General features: G+C 47.8%; 1 protein-coding gene across 6 annotated transcripts in view; it reads left to right on the top strand.

Annotated features, from left to right (window-relative positions):
- Positions 1-21093, top strand: part of Myo5c (myosin VC) — a 78442-nt gene that overhangs the window by 26626 nt on the left and 30723 nt on the right. For all 6 annotated transcript variants that reach the window (XM_075965243.1, XM_075965241.1, XM_075965242.1 and 3 more), the window contains exons 10-21: positions 618-883; positions 7452-7533; positions 8191-8331; positions 10721-10846; positions 11711-11794; positions 14396-14530; positions 15020-15117; positions 16309-16395; positions 17778-17889; positions 18391-18602; positions 20472-20637; positions 20897-21043. In XM_075965243.1, the coding sequence (XP_075821358.1) occupies positions 618-883; positions 7452-7533; positions 8191-8331; positions 10721-10846; positions 11711-11794; positions 14396-14530; positions 15020-15117; positions 16309-16395; positions 17778-17889; positions 18391-18602; positions 20472-20637; positions 20897-21043 (1656 nt within the window). The remainder of the gene's footprint in view (positions 1-617; positions 884-7451; positions 7534-8190; positions 8332-10720; positions 10847-11710; positions 11795-14395; positions 14531-15019; positions 15118-16308; positions 16396-17777; positions 17890-18390; positions 18603-20471; positions 20638-20896; positions 21044-21093) is intronic.

Here is a 21093-nt window from a genome sequence, read left to right as displayed (position 1 = left end):
TTTTTCCCACTTTCTGAGCATTTAAAGGGCAGTCTCTATGTGAGGTACTGCCCACTTTGGGAGGAAGAGTGGTGTTCAGTCACATGTAATCACATTCCCTGGCCAAATGACAAGAGCTAGGGGCAATGCATGCTGGCTAACAGTAAATAGCATCCCCTGGCCCCTGTCTGCAGGCCAGAAGGCCTCTCTTATGTCCAGACTCAAGAGAAAAAGTCATTTTGTGTATCAGGAGAGTCCCCCACAAGCCCTGGTGTCAGCTGAGACACCAGGTCCATCTGGTGAAAATGTCTAGGCACCTTCCAGGGCAGATTTCCTAGGGGAATCCTGGCCACATCAGGTGGGGTTGGGTTGGTGCACAACCCTCTGTGGACCAGAGTGTGACTGGTCGGGGAGGGGACAGCTGTGTCTCTGCAGGTGAAGCAGCCAGGTCTACAGGCATCACCACAGCAGGGGGAAAGTCTGCACAGCCTCCTGCCCTATTCGGGGCCTGCCATCACTCACAAGGCATGAATATCTCACACAGCTCCTCTTCTCTCACAAGGGCCTTGGCTAGATGGGGCAGTGTTCACTTTGCATGGCTGGGTTGCTCTGATGGGGCTTGTGTTTGTGCCTTGAAGGAGGATGACAGTCACCTGAAGGTGTTCTGTGAGCTCTTGGGCCTGGAGACTGGCAAAGTGGCTCAGTGGCTATGCAATAGGAAAATCGTGACTGCCTCGGAGACGGTGGTAAAGCCCATGACCAGGCCTCAGGCCATCAATGCCAGGGACGCACTGGCCAAAAAGATCTACGCTCACCTGTTCGACTTCATCGTAGAGAGAATCAACCAGGCACTGCACTTCTCAGGCAAGCAGCACACTTTTATTGGTGTTTTGGACATTTATGGGTAAGATTCTCTTCTGTGTGTCTGCCTTTCCTCATTTAAATGTCAAATGCCGTTATTTTTAGGTTGTATCGTTCCACTTGTTTTGCATGATTTGAAGATGATTTTTTTTTCTGTGTTGCATGTAGAGATGATAAGTACAGATCTTGGGTCATGGTGTCCTTTCTGTAGAGTGCATTAAATAAATTACAAACAAGGGCTAGGGAGCTTTCTCAACGGATAAAATGCTTGCTGTACAAACATGCATTCGGATCCCAAGGCCCATGTAAAAGGCCAGGCTCAGTGGAGCCTGGGGAAGGCAGAGGAAGGCCAGCATAGCTGAACTGATGGGATAAAGGCCCTGTCTCAAAAAAAAAAAAAAGAGGCTGCAAGCTTAGAGGAAGATTCCTAATATCAACTTCTGCCCTCCCTGTGTGCACATGAATGAGTACATACATACACATACATGAGCACACATGTACAATAAACACTAAAGTAATAATGGCCAGAAAACCTCACTGGGCAATGGTTCCTGTGATAAGTGGTTTCTCAAGCCACCTGGAAGCACCCCTATAATCAGAGACTTCGTCCTGCCCGGTCCCACAGCTGTTTCCACAATAACTTGGAGGCTTAATATTAATTATAAATGTTTGCCCAATGACTCAGGCTTATTATTAGCTAGCTCTTACATTTAAATTAACTCATTTCTATTACTTTAAGTATTACTATGTGGCCCTGGCATTACTGGTCTGCTGGCATGTTGTTCCTTTGGTGGCTGGATGGCATCTCCCAGACTCTGCTCTTCTCCTGTATCTTTGCTTGAATTTCCTGCCTCGCTCTATTTTGCCTTGCCATAGTTCAAAGCATCTTTATTAATTAACCAATGAGAGCAACACATATTCACAGTGTACAGAAAGATATCCCATAGCATTTCCCCTTTTCTGTCTAATCAAAAAGGAAGATTTTAACTTTAACATAGTAAAATTACATATAACAAAACAGTTATCAAGCAAGAATTATAGTTACAATATTTAGTCTATTTGTATTTGGCAAAATTAAGGAAAATACTCTATCATCTATTTTATCTTTGTGAGTCTAAAGTTTGATATCAAATTTATCTTTTATTATAACTAAGGAAAACTATTATAACTATCTAGTCTTCAATGCCATAAAAGACTCCAAGAAGGATATACTACTACCTGAGTAAATAGGAAGTGCAAGCAAGCAACTTCCAAAATTCTAGAAATGACAGAAGCAACTGACTGCCTGGACAGTCATTTAAAGTTCTTCTGTAATGTTGGGGCATCCATCTTCAGTCTACAGGCCTAGTGTATCTGGCAGATTTTTGTGAAACAAGAAATTTGAAGGACTCTCACATCTATATTGGCAGAGTTTGTCAGTCACTTTCCTCAGTATCCTGCAGCATGTCTGGCTGTTTCTTTTGTGAAACAGGGAACTGCAGGACCATCTGGCCTTATTTTGGCAATGTTTAGCCATCATTTTCCTGTGTGTCCTGCATGTCCAGTTTATATAGCATATTGTCAAGCAGTCCAAGCAAGTTTCTTGCCCAAATGGCCAGCCTTGCCACATTGAAGGCAAACTCCATAATGAGTTTCTTCTATTCCCATAATGAATTACTCTTTGAAGTAATTGGTGCTGCTAGGAGCAAACATGTCTCATTGTTGAGAAAAGCCTAAGTTCTTAAAACATTTTAAATGCCATATTATGTAGGCCTTTGAAGTGTTTGAAGATTACCTATCTGGTTGAAATAGATCTTTCTAGAGCTAAAAAAAAAAACCTAACTATATGACTATAAGTTTGACTATTATAGGTGACAAACTATGAATCTGTATTTTAAATTATATATTACATTTTAAATGACCTGAATAAACATACCTTAAATAAGAGTAGAGATATACATACAGTATAATAAAATTGACCTTAAATTTATTTCAATAAACCAAAATCCATACCAATGTAAAGTATTTTGAGATTAACAGTTGTTTTTTAGATTAAAGTAGATTCAATAATCTATCCCCCTTTTATCATAATAATCTATCCTTTCCCCCATAATTTCTATATCATATCCCCCTTTCTTCTTTAGAAAGGGATTGACTGTGACCAATAACAATAACCAACCCCTCCTAAATAAAAATAAACATTTATAAGCAATATTTTGGGAATTTGGGTGTAGTTCTCTAGACTACTTTCTGTTGACTGGGGATGCTAATAATCTTATGGGGACTCTAAGAAAATTTGATATAATGGCCACGTCCTGGGGAGAACAGTTATAATCTTGGTTGATAGATATTATCTGTCAAGGTTCTGGAGGTCACTCTTGATAAAATTTGGTCCATCTTAACCTGGAAACAAATTCTTGTTTTCTTGAACACCCTCTTGTTTTCTGTGGAAACAAAAGCCAAACCACTTCTCCATAGCAATGCATCTTTTAAGTTCCATTTCATAGATAAATTTTTAAACTTCTGTTTTAAAGTTAAGGTGTTTTTAAAATATTTAGTATTGTATATTTCATTAGTCTCTCTTTTAATCCCATGACTCTCAGTAGCTGTCTCTTGCCTATCAGCCATAAAAAAATTCAAAATCAACACAATAATTTATAGGATCCAGACTCCCTGTATATTTGCCATCTTTATGTGGCTTTTTTTATATTATTTTTGTTGTCTCTTCAAAGACTTTATTTTATTTTTTAAAACTAATTATTTTGATAATTGCCTATATCCATTTTTTTTCTTTCTTAAGCCTATGCACATTGTAAAACACACTGGAACCTGTTTAGAAGTTTTAACATCTGGACTTCATTTACTGCATATCTTTTAGCTTTTTTTGACCATATGAGCAAAAGCTAAATCCGCCACACTGCATGCTGCACAGCCCAGAGACACCTCTGTGTACCATGGTGAGAATCCACCATGCTATCCTCAAGTCTACATGCCATGGCATCTCTGTACCACAGCCTGCAATAGAGGCACAACTAGAAAGCTGTTTTGGCTCTGTTTATGTGTTCTAGAATCCTTTTGTAAGCTTTCTTGGGCTCTATGGTAATTCGAGAGCCTCACATTGGTACACCATTTGTAATGGGAGTCTTTTCATCCTGCCCAGTCCCACAGTCATTTCCAAATAATCACTCAGAGGCTTAATATTAATTATAAATGTTTGACTGATGGCTCAGGCTTATTATTAGCTAGCTCTTACTTTTAACCCATTTCGATTTATCTAAGTATTTCCATATTGCCGTGGTGTTACCAGTCTGCTGACATGTAGCTATTTTGGTGACTGGATGGTGTCTCCTAGGCCCCACCTTCTTCTCCTGTATCTCTGCTTGGACTTCTCACTTGGCTCTATCCTGCCTTGTCAGAGGTCAAAGCAGCTTTAAGTTATCAACCAATGAGAGCAACACATATTCACAGTGTACAGAAAGACCTACCATACCACACCCCCACTTTAGAGATGTAACAACCAAGGCTTGGAAAATTAAACTGTTCATGGTTAGGCCCTTTGGCAAGAGGGTGTAGTCTACTTCCATCCCCTACAGGCCAACGAGTTGCAGAGTCCTGTATACTTCTCTGCATTTCTGGGAAATGTAGGTTAGGGCAGGCTGGCATCCTCCCAGTCTGCCTGGCCTCCTGTCTCCTGCCCTCACACACCTGCATTCTTGTCCTTCTCTGGGTGATAAGATCTCTGGCTCACCCAACCCCTTCTTCAGTCACTCCACCCCTACTTCAATCACCCCACCCCTTCTCCAGTTACTCCACCCCTGCTGCAATCGCCCCACCCCTTCTTTAAACAACAGGATGTTTGGGCCACTTTGGAGTTTGGTCTCATCCTTCTCTCTGCCCCATCCTGCTTTTCTGAATCCTGGGTCCAGCTCCTGCCGAAGGTGCTTATAGGAAGCAGGGTGGGAACTGCTGCAGAGGGACCCAAGGAGCTTTCCCGTTGCTAGAAAGCAGCTGGCTGCTCAGGTCCCAGTTTCTGCCACTCTCTCAGGACCACACCTGACTTCTTGGAGGAACACTGGAAGATTGGTCCCATGAAAGGCATTGTGGTTTCCACCAACTGGGGGCTTTTCCCCACCCAAAGGGAAGGGCCTGGGCCTTCACACTCCTGCTGGTGCCCACAGAGAGAAAGAGTGGAGGGACAAGGGACAGTGCTCTGTCCTTGAACTTTCACCCAGGTAGAAAGCCGGCTGTTCCTATGCCTGTTACTAAGGGGAGTTACTGTTTAATGTAGATCTTCAGTGACTACTCACGGCTCACAGGCAAAACAAAGCAACAGTTTGAAAACACTCATACACTGCTGGGATAGGCTAGTAAATTATTTACCCTGTCACATCCCAAGAAACATATGAGTAACCAGAAAAATAAATGGAGATAATTGGAAAGAATTAGTAGCCTGATTTAAAATTCTTACATTGAGGGGGAAAGTGATCATTGTATTATCTTGAACTTGTCTTTAAAAATAAGACTTTTTACTTTAGGAGTACATTTCTTCATTTTTATAAGGATTTGTTTTCTTTTTATAATTATGCATGTGTGTGTATCTAGATGTAGGTTGGTGCATGTATGAGTGCTGATGGCCATAGAGTCCAGAAGGGGGCGTCAAATCCCCGGGCATGGAGCTAACAGGCCGTTCTGAGCCACCCAACATGGGTACTGGGGGCTGAACTCTGTTCCCCTGCAAGGACAGTACATGGTGTTACCTGCGAAGCCAACTTCCTAACCCCTTATTTTATACTTTTATCTAACAAATGAGTTCTTGCAGGCACAGTGTAATGAAAGGTCCTTGCCCTCTGCGACCTCATTTTACCGGTGAAGGAGGTGAGGAAGGAGTCAGGGTGACTTCTGTGAGGAATAAAGGTGTGTGTGTGAGGGGGTGTCTGTGCAGAGATGTATCTGTGGTCCGTGTGTGTCTATGTGTGTGTGTGTCTGTCTGTGCTGTTATGCTTCTGTGTGTGTGTTTGTCTGTGTGTCTGTGCCATTATGTATCTGTGTGTCTGTGTGTGTCTGTGTGTCTGTGCGGTTATGTATCTGTGTGTCTGTGTGTGTGTTTGTCTGTGTGTATATCTCTGTGTGTCTCTGTGTGTCTGTGTGTGTGTCTGTGCATGTGTCTGTGTATGTCTGTGTGTGTGTATGTATCTGTGTGTGTCTGTGTGTGTATGTATCTGTGTGTGTGTCTGTGTGTGTGTCTGTGTGTGTGTGTCTGTGTGTCTGTGCAGTTATGTATCTGTGTGTCTGTGTATGTGTTTGTCTGTGTGTATATCTCTGTGTGTCTGTGTGTCTGTGTGTGTGTCTGTGCATGTGTCTGTGTGTGTGTCTGTGTATGTCTGTGTGTGTCTGTGTATGTATCTGTGTGTGTCTGTGTGTGTATGTATCTGTGTGTGTGTCTGTGTATGTGTCTGTGTGTGTGTGTCTGTGTGTGTGTCTCTGTGTGTGTGTGTCTGTGTATGTGTCTGTGTGTGTGTGTCTCTGTGTGTGTGTCTCTGTGTGTCTGTGTGTCTGTGCAGTTATGTATCTGTGTGTGTGTGTGTTTGTCTGTGTGTATGTCTCTGTGTGTCTGTGTGTGTCACAGAGGGCAAGGAGGATGGAGGATAGGGACTCAAGCTGCCTTTTCAGTACCGTTTGTTGCAGCCCCTTGTACTCTGACCCTCACGTGTAACAAGAAGTCACATTAATCCTCCCGCTGAGGCAGGGTGAGAGCAAAGGGAGACAGGGCAGGCAAAGGCAGGCGTCATTTCAGGCTTCCTCCCAGCAGGGCGCTCACCTGGCCAGGGGGAGGACTTAGTGTACACCATAGCCAAGTGTCCGCTGCTGCAGCCTCTTGGGATCAGCTCAATGGCCTGGATTCAGGCATGGTCACAGCTGGCAAGAGCTAAGAGAGGCTGTTCCTTAAGACAATCCTGTCTATCACAGGACCTAAGGGGCTGGCTCACTGCTGGGCAGTAACCAGCCAGTCCCCCATCACTTCCTCCTGCCTGGCAGCTCCAGGCTCTTGAGTTTACAACTCCCAGGTAACCCTGGAAACAGCCATTAAAGCCTGAAAACAAGGCGGGGATGTGTGTGGCTTCCTGCTGGGCTGGGTTGTTAAGTGACCTCAGAGTTTTGTTCCAGGAACTCTGAAAGCCAGCCTTGGGAAGGCAGGATTATCCTGCCTGTCCCCTGGATGGATGGTTAGAGAAGTGTCCTCCTACTGGAAGCTCAGGGGTCACTGCCTGAGTGATTTCCCATTCTGTAGAGCAAGGTCCGTAATGCTGACGCCCCTGGAGTATGGATTAGACGATATGTCAAATGTGACAGACTTGACAGGCCTACTGTGGTGCCTGGCTTGGGGAAGGTGAATCATGTACAGTCAGATTCCTTCCAGGGAACAACCAGGGTGGGGAAAGGGTAGTCCGTCAACTGGCTGCCGTTTTATTAGGGACCAGCGGCTTTGAAGTAGGTTAAACTTGCCGACAGCATAGCACCTTAAAGCTATCGTTAAACTGCTAAATTTAACGTTCGGAATCTACTAAACTCTAATGAACATCTAGGTCCGGTGCCTGCTTTCATTTTAATTTGTTCAACCAACTGTGTTTCAGTTTTGAGACCTTTGATGTCAACAGCTTTGAACAGTTCTGCATCAATTACGCTAATGAAAAGCTGCAGCAGCAGTTTAACCTGGTAGGTAGCGCTTTGGCGTCCCGGGGCCAGCGAGGGGCAGTTCTGATGCATGCATGGGCGGCCAGAGAGATGAGTTATACAGGGAGTTCCTGTGCCACTTTGTGGCTGCATCTTGAAACTGCATCCCATCCATCCACCCTCAGCTTCTCTTTTTGAGCCAGCTTGTGAAGTTTTCCTCTCCATCTGTCACCTGGTTCCTTCATCCTCCAGGAGGAACCTGAGCCGGGTCCCAGGGAAGCCTTCTCGACACCCTGGATGCTACTTTAGGATTTGCACACTGGCTGTGTAGCCAGTGTGCTCCACGGCTGCCTTGCCCTGGCTGAGCTGCTCTAGACTAAGGAGGCTGGTTCTGTCCCCAGAGAGCCCCAGTGGCCCACAGCCACAGCAAAAAGGACTGTGTTGGTGGTGGAGACACATGGTGGTCCATGTTTTACTCCTGAAACACCAGGAGTGGTGAATCCACTCAGGCTGGTTTCCATGTGACCGGCAGACTCATGAGAGAGGCTCGATGACCCTATCTCTGGGAAGAGGCTGCCCCGTGTTCCAGGGTCTTCCTGACTACAAGTCAGATCTTCTCTGCATCTCTCAGGCTTGATCCTGCCCTTCATATATGCTCTTTGATGATATTTAATTTCGATTTATCTTTGGGATCTGCAGCACGTCTTTAAACTCGAGCAAGAAGAGTACATGAAGGAAGACATCCCTTGGACTCTGATAGACTTCTATGACAATCAACCTGTTATCGACCTCATTGAAGCAAAAATGGGCATTTTGGAGTTGCTGGATGAAGAATGCTTGGTAACTTTCAAAGTAGCTGGCTTCACGCACACACCACACAGCAGGCTTCTTGGAGCCATATCTGTAAAGTCGGGACATCTTACCCATTCGGTCGGATGGTAACTCTGAGATACTAATATAGACCCAGAGTCCTGGGGCCTAGGACCCCCCCCCCCCAACCCTTAGCTCATGCGTGTGCTTGAGTGTGAATGAAAATCAATGAAGACTTGATGCTCCTTGCATGGTGGAGAAGGTTATTGTAAACATGACAGAGAGAACCGCCAGTGGCATCTGGAAGGGTCCAGACTGAACTGGGCCATGGGAGGAGAGGTGGGGGGTCAAGAGAAGAGAAAAGAAGAGAGAGTGGGGTGAAGAAGGAGCCAAGGACCGAGAGGCAGGGCACGCAAAAAAATGTCTGGGTTGTATAGGAGAAAGCTACTGGGGGAAGAGCAGTGAAGCTCAGGAGCTGGAGAGGTTGAGGGTAATGGGAAGGGTCTACCAGCCAGGATGACCCTGTCACAGGTACTAGTGAGTAATGACTAAGGGAGACTGGCAGCCAGAGTCCGCTTTGACATGATAAATAAACATCTCGGTTGCCATTTGTCCTGAGTTCAAGACCTACCAGGGTCTCACACACAATCCGTGGGGCAACACCCAGCAAGCAGGCGTCTTTGAGGCCAGTGTCCAGACCAGGCAGGCAGTGACTGACTCCACCCTGTGCTAACTGCTAACAACAGTGACAAAGCTTCCTTCTTCCTGGTTCTCCCGAGTCTCCAAAAGTCAACACCATCTGATTCCAGAGAATCTCTAGGAGTTGTCTTGTTATTTTCCCCCTTGGGGAGGAGCAACCTAAAGGTTGGTCAGCCCAGCGTGTGCCCCAAGAACAGATAATCCCCAGGAGAGTGTGAATAGGGCTTACTTATGACACTTGAGCAGCCATTTCTCCCCAAAGATTTATTGGCTTAAAAATAATGATGCAATATGCTGGTCCAAAAGAAATGGCTAACTGTGGTGCCTGTCAGCGTGCCAATCCGCGCCCTGGCCTCCAGGCTCCCTCAGTACCTGTGGCTCCTCACAGCTGTCTCCTCCTGTCCTCTGCCCTGAACTTCTTCAGCTCATGTGTTGCCCTTCCCCTCAGCTTCTCGTTCCCACATAACCCTGCCATTTTGGCCACGCCCTCTTTTGGCCCCCTTACTTGGTCCTCTCCTCTCTCCCCTCTCTCTCTCTCCTCTCTCTCTTTCTCTCTCTCCTCTCTCCCCTCTTTCTCTCCTCTCTCTTTCCCTCTCCTCTCTTCTCTCCTCCCCCCCCCTCTCTCTCTCCCTCCTCTCATGACCCAGTTCAGTTTGCTGACTGTGTTCAGTTGACTCTCTCCCTGCTCTGGACTCCTCCAGATGCCTCTGGCTGTACTGTCCCTCAGATCTACCATTAAAAACCCTCACCTCCACCGTATCTTGGATCCTTCATGTTGTCACTTTTTTTTTTAATTTTTTAAGACAGGGTTTCTCCGTAGCTTTTGGTTCCTGTCCTGGAACTAGCTCTTGTAGACCAGACTGGTCTCGAACTCACAGAGATCCGCCTGTCTCTGCCTCCCGAGTGCTGGGATTAAAGGCGTGCGCCCACCACCGCCCGGCACATGTTGTCACTTTTATACACAGTAGTAAGGACTTCTTGGTGGTTCCTTTCTGGAATACTTGGTTTCATGACTCTTCCTGAACATTTTCCCCAGTACTGTGCACCAGCTCTTGCATGCATCCCGCCGGTGTTCTGGAATGTTCTAGGGTATAGAGGCCAAGGTAGACTCTGAGTATTTGTAAGTACTGGAGTGTTTCCTAATGTGACCTAGAAGTCACTGAGACAATGGGGGATTGAATTCACTCTGTGTGGGTTGAATTTACCCAGTAGTGTTTAAATGCCAGCATTAAAAACAGGTTTTTCAAGGACCTTAGCTGAATCTTGGTTCTGGGAGGCAGAAAAACCAAAATCTATTTTCCTTGATGTGGGGTAGGGAAGACATACACCCGGTGCTGTCTTTCCTGTCACTCAGAGTGGAGTCAGGCTTGAGCTGTGAGGCTTCTGTAAGAAGAATAAAATACTGCCGATTCTGCATTACACCCTAAGTCATGCCATGACCATTTCCCATCTGAAGGGACGCTGGCATAGCCATTTAAATATTGCAATAAATACTTCATATATTACCACAGTTGTTATCTGTCCATAGTAAAAGACAGATATCTATAAAGATTAAGGTCAAAGGCAGATGAATACTTAGAGCTGCTCAGAGGAAGAAGGGCCTCTGCCTTGGAGGGGCTCCCTGAGGCAGCAGAAAGCCCCCTCCCATCCACCTCTTTCCTCCCGCTAGCTATTTTCATCTCGTTTCTTTACTAGAATTTGTCTTTGCCTTCTCTTCCAGTTGCCTCATGGAACTGATGAAAACTGGCTTCAAAAGCTCTACAACAATTTTGTCAACAAGAACTCTTTATTCGAAAAGCCTAGAATGTCAAACACATCCTTCATCATCCAGCACTTCGCTGACAAGGTACAGAGACCAGTGCGCCGCGTCCAGGACAGGACTTCTCGGGTGTGGCTGGATTCCACTGAGGGGAACTGGGGAGATATGTTAGTAAGGTGCTCACCCTACAAGTTCAAGCTCCTCCTGAACCCTTTGTCTAAGAGGAAGGAAGGAAGGAAGGAAGGAAGGAAGGAAGGAAGGAAGGAAGGAAGGAAGGAAGGAAGAAATCAGTCATCATGTGACACATAGTTGTAATTCCATCATCCCTGGGGAATTAGGGACAGATTGATCTCTGGGGCTCGGGGCATCTGGCAGAGTCCATAGCAGAGAGTGAAAGGGACAGACAGGACACGGCCTGGGATAACATCAAGAGAAGGGAGAATAGCAGAAGAGAGCAGTGGAGATAGCAAGAGAACAGCAAGATAGCAAGAGAGCAAGAGACGGGATAGCAGAGAATAGCTGGGGGAGGGAAGCCGCGAGCTGGAGCAGGCCTGGGGGTGTGGGATGAAGGGGAAGGGTCAGGATGCTAGCCTGCGATTACAAGTACTTGTGAGTAAAGACCGAAGGAGCCCGGAGGCTAACGTGAGCTTTGACATGCTGATAGCTGCCATAGATCAGTAGGGCCATGTGTCCCTTCTGCCAGAAGCAAGGGAAATTGCTCCTTTTAGGGGACAGAACATGTTTCACAAATCCTGAGGAATGCTGACTTTCGTCTAACCACTAGAAATCCTTCTATAGTCCAGACTGAGCTCATTTCTGGATATATGCGCTGCCTGAGACCTTACAAAACACACACACACACACACACACACACACACAAAAGGGGCCTGAGTGTAGCTCACTGCTACAGCATATGCTGGCCTCTGGGGTGACCGGCCTCTCTCTCCACAGGTGGAGTACCAGTGTGAAGGCTTCCTGGAGAAGAACAGAGACACTGTTTATGACATGCTGGTTGAAATCCTCAGAGCAAGCAAGGTCGGCAGGGACCCCAGAGGAGTCGCTGATTTGAGAAGGGGTGGGATTGGAGAGAGAGGGACTGCTGGGTCACAACCGCTTACAGCTGGTTTTTATTTCATTTTTTTTCATGGCTGAATATACACATACCGCTTTTTATGTGTTTTAGAGCTGAGGTAAAGTCCATTTTTATCAGGGCCCGGGGCCAGCCCAGACCTAAATAATTTCTCATACCAGAGTGGAGGTGTGGGAATAATTGAGGCACAATTCACACGGCAATAACAGGAGGGAGTCTCAGGGTTCATTCAAAACCTGAAGATCACCCGCATTTATTATCCAAACAGCTTTTATATCAAAAGGTAAACTGAGGGGAAAGTTCATTAGCATTCTGTTTCCTAGGTAGCAGGGAATGACTTAGGTCACGTCCACAACTATGCCTGCTCTGTCATGTAGACTGAAAAACACTTCTTCCCTAGGTGACCTCCTAAGTTACAATAGAAGAAGCAGAACGACATTAGCATGTTCTGACCACTTGCTATGGATGGCGTCAGGTTGTCTCACTGTCAAAGGCTAGGTGACCACCTTCTGTGTGGAAGGTGCAGATGGTGCCTTGCCAGGTGGCTCAGAATTTTGACTGCCATACCAAGTAGGGATATGACCTGTATTCATCCGGCCTCTACACATTTTGTATCTGAAAGCATTGTAGATTGTATACATGTGGTCATCATGCAGATCACAGAAGGAAAACAGCAAACACAGCGGCTTGGGAAAGCACACCTCACATTTGACTCCTTCATTTACACAAAGGGATGGGGAAGGCCCCGTTCTCACTTCTGGGTACAGGACAGTGAATGTGCCTGATGAACAAGTCTTTCCAGGGGCTTCCATAGTCTAGAGGAAGCCAAATCCCTTAGCACAAAAACAAGCAGTGTGAGGTACCCACAGCATTCAAAGAAAACCAAAACAAGGAACTATCAGTCAGTAAAATGCCTGCATCACAAGCATGAGGACTTAGGTTTGATCCCCAGCACCCATGTTAGAAAAGCCGCTTCCAGCACTCGGGAGGCAGACAGGCAGATCTCTGGAGCTAGCTGACCAGCCAGAATAGCCAAGTTGGTATTCCCGGTTCAGAGAGAGATCTTGTCCCAAAATATAAGCTGAAGGATGACTGAAGAATGCACCCAACATCTCTCTCTCTCTCTCTCTCTCTCTCTCTCTCTCTCTCTCTCTCTCTCTCTCTCTCTCTCTCACAGACACACACACACACACACACACAGAGCAAAAGAAAGAAAATCAAACTAAGTGTGGGGATGGCAGAAGGAAGTGTGGCCCGGGGCAGTAGATCCTCAAATCCATTGCTCTGTGATGAACACTATCTCCATATGCGGCCATTTCTTCCCACTCAAACATTTCCTCATAAAGCCTTGAGTAGAAGGTATTTCGTAGGTAGGCCTTTGATTTCTAATAATGTGATCTATATTTATTTCCCTCTTCTAGAAGATCCAATCCACTGTTTAAAATGCTCGAGGCTCTTGACTGTTTCCTAAATGAGCCCAAGCACTTGCGCTGGTGATCATAAACAAATACTAGCTGGGGACGGCCACACTCACCAGAGTGTCTCCCAGAAGAGCATTCAGTGTTGGCACGGACCGCATCTTGTGACAGAATTAGTCTTAATTTGCGGGTTATTTACTCAGCCCCATGCTTACCCCAGGTCTTGTCTAGAAGAAGCCTTGTAGATGCGCAGTGGCTCTGTTTCCCGAGCTAACAGGTGGGGACGCAGAGCAGACTGTGGGCTCCTCAAAAGAGGAGCAAATAGAGAGGAGAGAACAGAGGCAGGACAAAGGCCAGCCTGGGCTATACATTAATAACAAGGTCTAGGTCAGTCTGGGCTATGTAGTTAGACCCTGCCTCAAAACATAAAAGGGTCTGAGAAGCTAACTCAGTAAGTGCTTGCCATGCAATAATGAGAACCTGAGTCCGAGCCCCAGAACCCATGTACGAACAGCCGGGGACAGGGTACACACATGTATGTAACCCCAGCGGAGATGGAAATGGGTTTTCTGGTCTTCCCATATCACAATTTGGGTAAGCTCCAAGCCTAAGGTTGTCCTTTGGCTTCCGTACACATGTCTGTCCTTGCATGTATGCACCTTCACGCACATAAACACACAATATACAAGAACACATCTACATATAAACATGGATGTAGGAGTGTGGGTTCAGCATTGTAAGCAGGGTGTGGCTGGAAGACACTTGTCATAGCTTTGATTCTGGGGTAAGGTTTGGGTCTGCAGGAAGGGTGAATGGGCTGAGAAAAGAGTCTAGCCGAGCCAAGGATCTCAGTAGGGAGAGTAGATGTCTCTTCTGTCAGCTGGAACAATGTGTGCATGCTGACACTTGCACAGCTGTCCCTCTCTCTCAGTCCCAGGAAACAAGCCATGGATGTCACCAGCAAGGAGGCTCTGCCTAGGGGCAATGGAGCTTTGGCTGTGGAGGTGGCTGGGGCTGTTACTCTGGACCCTCTCATTTAGAGGGCGGTATGATTGTGAATTTGGTTAGTGCCAGTGAGGACTGTCAGTCAACAGTTGGGGACATTAAATCCCTCTCTGTTCCTTACAGTTTCACCTCTGCGCCACCTTTTTCCAAGAAACCCCTGTTGCGTCTTCTCCCTTTGGGGCAATGATCACAGTTAAGTCTGCAAAGCAGGTCATCAAGCCAAACAGCAAGCACTTCCGGACCACAGTAGGGAGCAAGGTACACGGGAGCGGGAATGAGGTGGGAGCTGGTTGCCGGTAGGCCCAAACTCTGGGGAGTCAGACACCTGTGGGACCCATAGTCCAGGTCTGGCCACCGACACCAGGCTTCTTCCAATCCATCTGTTAAACTCCCAACTCCAATTCAACGCATCCCAGCATCCCAGCTCCCTTCCCGACCTGTGCATGGTCATAAGGTTCATTAGTTCTCTGCTGCAGGGAACCTGGTCAGGGTGTATTGGGGGGAAGGTAGTGTACCCAGGTACTCACAGAAGCCAAAACAGGATGTTAGGCCCCGTGGAGTTAGAGTTATAGGCATCTGTGAACCACCCAATGGGGCTGCTGGGAACAAAACTCGGGTCCTCCAATAGAGCCTCAAGTACTCTTAACTTTGGCCCTAAAATGACCTCTCACTGATCAGCTTCATTTGTCTTGATCTAAGTATTAAATCATCCCAGAGCGACCTCTGACCTCTGGTCCTGCTTCCTAGTTCCGCAGCTCTCTGTCCTTGCTCATGGAGACCCTCAATGCCACCACACCCCACTATGTCCGGTGCATCAAGCCAAATGATTGCAAGTTGCCCTTTGAGTAAGTATTTTTGTCAAGCCCTGCAAAAGCGGCATCCTACCATAACCAATGGCAGCTTAAGGAAGGAAGAGTTCATGTGAGCTAAGGGTTCCCCAGGGAGACTCCCCCCGAACGGTGAAGGAGGCATGGCAGCAGGCAGCCAGAGCAAGAAGATGAGATCTCGTGGCTCTGTTCACACGCAGGGGAACAGAGAGAGCAACTGGAAATGGGCCAAGGCTATAAACTTTCTAAGTACTCCCCCACCCACGAGCTCCCTCCAGAAAGCTCCCGCTCATAAAGATTCCATGACCTTCCCAAGCAGGCTACAGCTTGGGACCAAGTGTTCAAAGACCTGAGCCTGTGGCAGCCTTTTCACACTCAAATGACTGTGATTTTGGAATTTGCTGAGATCCCTCATGAACTTTACACTGTTTCTGAGTTCTTTAATGATTCAAACAGTGTTGCCTTTTATATATATGCTAGCGGGACTTCTCTGGTTAAACCACCTTCAACTCCAGGGCTGAGCAAAGGGGCTGAGTTTGAAATCATTGTCTCCTCAGACACCGGGACCCATGCCCCTCTACTTATATAAGGGGGCATCTGTGCATGTGAAGGAGTGGGGTGAGGGTCAGAGGCACCCTGATATGTAGCATGAGACATCAGATGTGTTCTTAGGAGTCCTGGAGTAAAAGCCCCTAACCAATGACTGTAGATCAGGAAGTCCTTTTTGCCTACTGGAGCGAAAAGAGGGGCCCTTAGAGTGGGATGTCAGTGGAGGTGCTAAGAGCGTCCACGGGCCCGACAGTGTTAGCCCTATGTCCTAAGTAAGCCACTGTAGGGTGTTTTGTAAAGGGCATTCCTCCATTCGATGCTTGTGTCTCTTTTTACCTGGTTGTCACTGAAGTTCAATTCAGGGGTTTTCTCCCACAAGGTGGGGCCTCTCCTTCCCCCCCCCAGACCTCCCTCAGTCAGAGCTCCTTCCCACACCTACCTACACCCCCAGCTTCTAGACTGTTTCACATCAAGGCTGTTCCAGAACATTCTGTAGATATTTCTGTAGATCTGCAGCGTTGCTGGTACTCTGTGGGTGAGTTGAGGGTGAAGGGGCAACCGGGTTGGACCCTGCTGTGCTGAAGTCCAGGCCTGCCAGCCGACGTGTTCTGGGATGATCAGTGGCTGGAAGGCCTGAACCCATTGTAAAATTGCTTCAAGGTTTGACTCCAAACGAATCGTCCAGCAGCTGCGAGCCTGTGGCGTTTTAGAAACAATTCGCATCAGCGCCCAGAGCTACCCTTCCAGGTAGGTTGTTGTAAGCAAGAGCACAGTGAAGCCATCAAACGGGACCACATCATTGGTAGAAAGTTTACTGGGGGAATCAAACTGGTGTATGTGTGCGTGTGTGCGTGTGTGCGTGTGTGCGTGTGCGTGTGTGTGTGTGTGTGTATAGAACAGGACAGTGGGAAAAGTCCTGTCAATTTTATGGGGGCAGGTAGAGGAGAGGTACAGGGGAGGTGGATGTGGTGGGTATAGCCTAGGGTTAGCATGGGTCTAGCCTGAGGATTAGGGTGTGGACTTTGACCTGTGGCAGACTTTTTTGGGTTAAACAGGACCTGGATGCCCTTTGCCAGAGTTGGTTGTCTGTAGAGAACAGATAAAGGAAGCAATGGCTTTTTCCTGACAAACAGAAACCTGCTTCACAAGATTTCTGAGGAAGGCTGTTTAGGTTTTTGTTTACTCAATAGCAGCTTTTCTGTTTACCCAATCAGAGTCTAGGCTGAGCTGGCCTAGGCTGTCATCTGAATGACACCCTAAGACACTGTCAGAGGCCCTGCATTTTTGGGGGGTGCACTTTGGGCCTACCAGTTACCCTCATTCAGGTGTTTGCTGAGAACAGAGTAGCAGTATTGCATTTTGTCAGGTGCATCGTCCTGGAGGAAGGCTGGGGAGAAATCCCCCTCTTTCGTCACTGTGACAGAATGCCCCAGGAGATAAGGGAGGCAGGGTTATTTTGGCTCGTGGTTTCAGAGGTTTTGGTCTGTGGCCATTTGCCTTTGTTGTTTCTGGGCACAGCATCATGGCAAGGGGCACATGTGGACCACCGTGGCTCACCTCACTGTAGACAGGAGGCAGAGAGAGGGACAAGAGGAGGTCAGGGACAAAGCTGTGCCCAGAGTGAGTTACTTCCTCCAAATTAGTCTCATGTCCTTTCTGGTTTCCATGCCCTCCAATAGACTTCGTCTGTGAATTAATCCATTTTTCGGGCCAGAACTCTCAGGATCCAATCTCTTTCGAGAGTCTCACCTCCAAACAAGGTGTTAAGGACCTAATCTTCCACACCCCAGCCTTTGGGAAACATGTAATGTTTGAACTGTGGCAAAGGTGCTGTGGGTATCTCAGAAGCACCCAGGACCCCATCTCAGGTGCTGGTGATGGTCCCAGTTGCCTCGTCAGGACAGGAGCTGAGGAGGGCCGGAGGGCCGGAGGGCCGGAGGGCCAGAGGGTTGGTTGAATCCGTACATGTAGAAGGTGCACATGCTGGGAGCTTTTGGCATTGACACAGGGAGGGTCACCAGAGCAGGCTCTACCACCTTCCCCGTGGTGGTGGTGGGGGGCAACACAGTCCACTGCATGAAGAGCCTCCTCCATGGTACACCTGCCCAGTTCTCTCTCTGATTCTGCAGGTGGACATACATCGAGTTCTACAGCCGCTACGGCATCCTTATGACCCAGCAGGAGCTGTCCCTCGGCGATAAGAAGGAGGTGTGCAAGATAGCTTTACACAGGTTCATCCAGGTCGGTCTTGCCTGCTGGGATCTCGGGCTCATTCCAACAGCATGCCTCTCAAATGTGTCCCTTCACATGCTAGTAAGACAGCAGTGGCCATGCTCATCATGGCAAGATCCCTTAGGAGCGGACATTGGGGATCCAAACACTGGGTTTCACTGCCATCTCCCTCTGCCTCATCTCTCATGATCCAATATCATCCTCCGTGGACCTGGGTCACAGGACATGGTCAGATGAGGCAGTAACCAAGCAGAGTATTAGTGTCGCGCAGTGTGACTTGAGGTTATTGCTGAGGTGATGAGTCAGGGTGGAAAAGAGATGGCAGGCCACGCCAGCCAGGAAATGGGATAAGCCGTGAACCCAAAGCCAAGACAGAAAACAATATGCACCTCAAAGCAGAAGTTTCTAGATTGTGATTCAGGCTTTTCTGCCTTGTGCCAAAGCTATATATACCAATGGTTTGAAAATCTTTGGACTCTCTCAGTGTCAAATATCTTTCCTCTCTTCCAGGATTCTAACCAGTACCAGTTTGGTAGAACCAAAATTTTTTTCAGAGCGGGACAAGTGGCTTATTTAGAGAAACTCCGCTTGGATAAACTGAGGCAGAGTTGTATTGTGATTCAAAAGCATGTGCGGGGCTGGCTGCAGAGGAGGAAGTTCCTCCGAGAGAGACAAGCTGCCCTGACAATCCAGCAGTACTTCCGGGGTCAGCAAACAGTGAGGTAAGTGGATAAGGAAGGTTGGCACTGGGTCATACCAATTACTTCCAGGTCAACAGTGGGGCATGCTGGATCCATAGAGAGCAGCTAGACCATAGGGCAGTCGCTGCTGATGTGCCCAGGAGGAGGGGCAGCTGAGGACAGGAACCTTTCTCTTGCTCCTTGGACACAGGTATGGGTGGGGGGTCCCCACCAGTGACCATGAGCCTGGATAGGAGAAGGACCTGTCCTGTGTGCTATCTCTTCCCAGGCAGGATGACTGTTCTTTTTCATATGATCTAATATAGAGATTATCTCATAGTTGTTTTACTTACATTTCTTGGCCATTCCCAAATCCTCCTCCATGGGCTTATATGTTCTGAAGGGAAGAGCCTGTGTTCACCTCCAGACCTTTAGGCTGATGTTAACAAACTTTCCTGTACAGAGCCAGTTAGTAACTATTTGAGACTTTAACAGTTCATAACTGTTAGGAAAAAAAATCTTAAGACAGGTGGCTCTGCTGACACAAAGAAATCCAATTAGGTCAGATCAAACCAAATTAAAATGCCCATCATTTTATTAAATACGGTGCTCTCGGGCGGCCAAGTGCACGGTGGCAAGACAGGAAAGCGGGGAGCACGTGCAAACCTGGAACCGCGTGTTTCTCCTCTGGGCGCTCACTTAAATACCCTGTGGGAGTAGCATGCTGGGGTTTGGAGTCCAGACTAATGCAACTCCCAGAACAGGGGCCTGGGATGGGTGCCAGGGGCTGGGGCTACACTCCAGACTTAATAATGACCTCTGAGGCAACTTCTGCTGTCATAGCCTGAAAGCAGACACATGCATGAGTCTATTATCCGTTGCTGTAAGAAAGGGCCCGAGGCTTGATACTTTAAGGGTTGTTCAGCTTATAATTTTGGAGTACAAATTGTTTTGGCCTCTGATAATGGCCTCCATTTCTGTGACACAGTGTGACAGAGAAAGTAGGCAGAAAGAGCCACGTGGGAAAGGGGCCAAGTTCATGGAGCTCCCTCTGTATAAACCCACTCTATTAAGTGTGGTGCTGTGTCCCCATAATCCCAGCACTCAGGACACTGAGTCAGGAGAACGCTGTGGGTTTGAGGCCAGACTCGGCTGCATTATGAGTACAAGGCCATTCAAGATTTTATAGCAACACCCTGTCTCTCCATAAATAAGGGCTGGAGAGAGATGGTATTTCCTGCAGAGAATAACAATTAAGTTATCCATATGGTATATCCAAGCACCATATGGGAACAGCTGGGCATGGACATACACCTGTGCATCTGTATCACACAGAAACAAAATAAATTCTAAAATAAAGGGATGAAAACCTACTCCCCTTAGCTCTGACTCATAGTGAGCCATTCAGAGGCCCCTACCTTCTGCCAGGCCACCCCACTCTGGGGGGACTCACTAAAGGGCAGCTACGACTACAGCAGCGGCTGTCGGCAGTGTGTGTAGAACAGCCGCAGGTGTGTCCATGGAAGCTTGATGGTCTCAGCAGATGTGACCCTTTGCTCGTAGTCTGCCAACTCCAGATCGGCAACTCCCAACCCAGCTCTTCATGAATGGATGCATGAGCAAGTGGGGTTTCAGGACACTGTCATCCTCATAGTCTGGATGTGGGCTGTGCACGTGTATACGTGTGCGCCTGTGGATTAACTGATTTGAGGAGATCCCACGTGGCTCCTCCATGACCGAGTGACCCATACTGAGATCAGGGTAGGCACAGGCAGGCCTGAAGTTGCATCAGAATAAACCATAGAGGCATACCTGAGCCTCCCCTCACTGAAAGGTGCTGCCCACACTCGTGATTCACGGTGAAGGGTGAAGCTCTGGCCACCCACTCACACTGCCATCTCTTCACCCAAGGAAGGCCATCACTGCCTCCGCTTTGAAGGAGGCCTGGGCAGCCATCATCCTCCAGAAGCATTGCCGAGGGTACCTGGTCCGCAACCTGTACCAGCTGATCCGCGTGGCCACCATCACCATCCAGGCCTACACCCGCGGCTTCCTGGCCAGGAGGCAGTACCGGAAGGTACGGAGTAGACTCAGGCTGCTGTTCCTCACCGTGCCTTCCTCAGTGCAGGGGTTCTAGTTAGAGAGGCATCCACATTGCCCTGAGGGGTTGCCTGAGGGGTTGCTTCAGAAGTCTGGGATGAAGGGGTTAGTGGGTCAGTGATGGGAGACTCCTGCCCTGCACTGTGGATGTCCTGGGCTGACTCTTCAGGTAATGATGGACCTGGAGAAAGGGAAACAGGAGTTCTGGCTGACATCTTACAAGGTTCTTTCTCCAGTTGCTACAGGAACACAAGGCTGTGATCCTTCAGAAGTATGCGCGGGCATGGCTGGCCCGGCGTAGATTCCAGAACATCCGCAGGTTTGTGCTCAACATTCAACTGACTTACAGGGTCCAGCGTTTGCAGAAGAAGCTGGAGGATCAGGTAAGTGTGTGTGTGTGTGTGTGTGTGTGTGTGTGTGTGTGCACGCGCGT

Source organism: Microtus pennsylvanicus, chromosome 3 (genome assembly GCF_037038515.1).
Source record: "Microtus pennsylvanicus isolate mMicPen1 chromosome 3, mMicPen1.hap1, whole genome shotgun sequence".
Taxonomy (NCBI): domain Eukaryota; kingdom Metazoa; phylum Chordata; class Mammalia; order Rodentia; family Cricetidae; genus Microtus; species Microtus pennsylvanicus.
The sequence above is the reverse complement of the archived record's forward strand: the minus strand, read 5'-3'. Positions and strand labels throughout refer to the sequence as shown.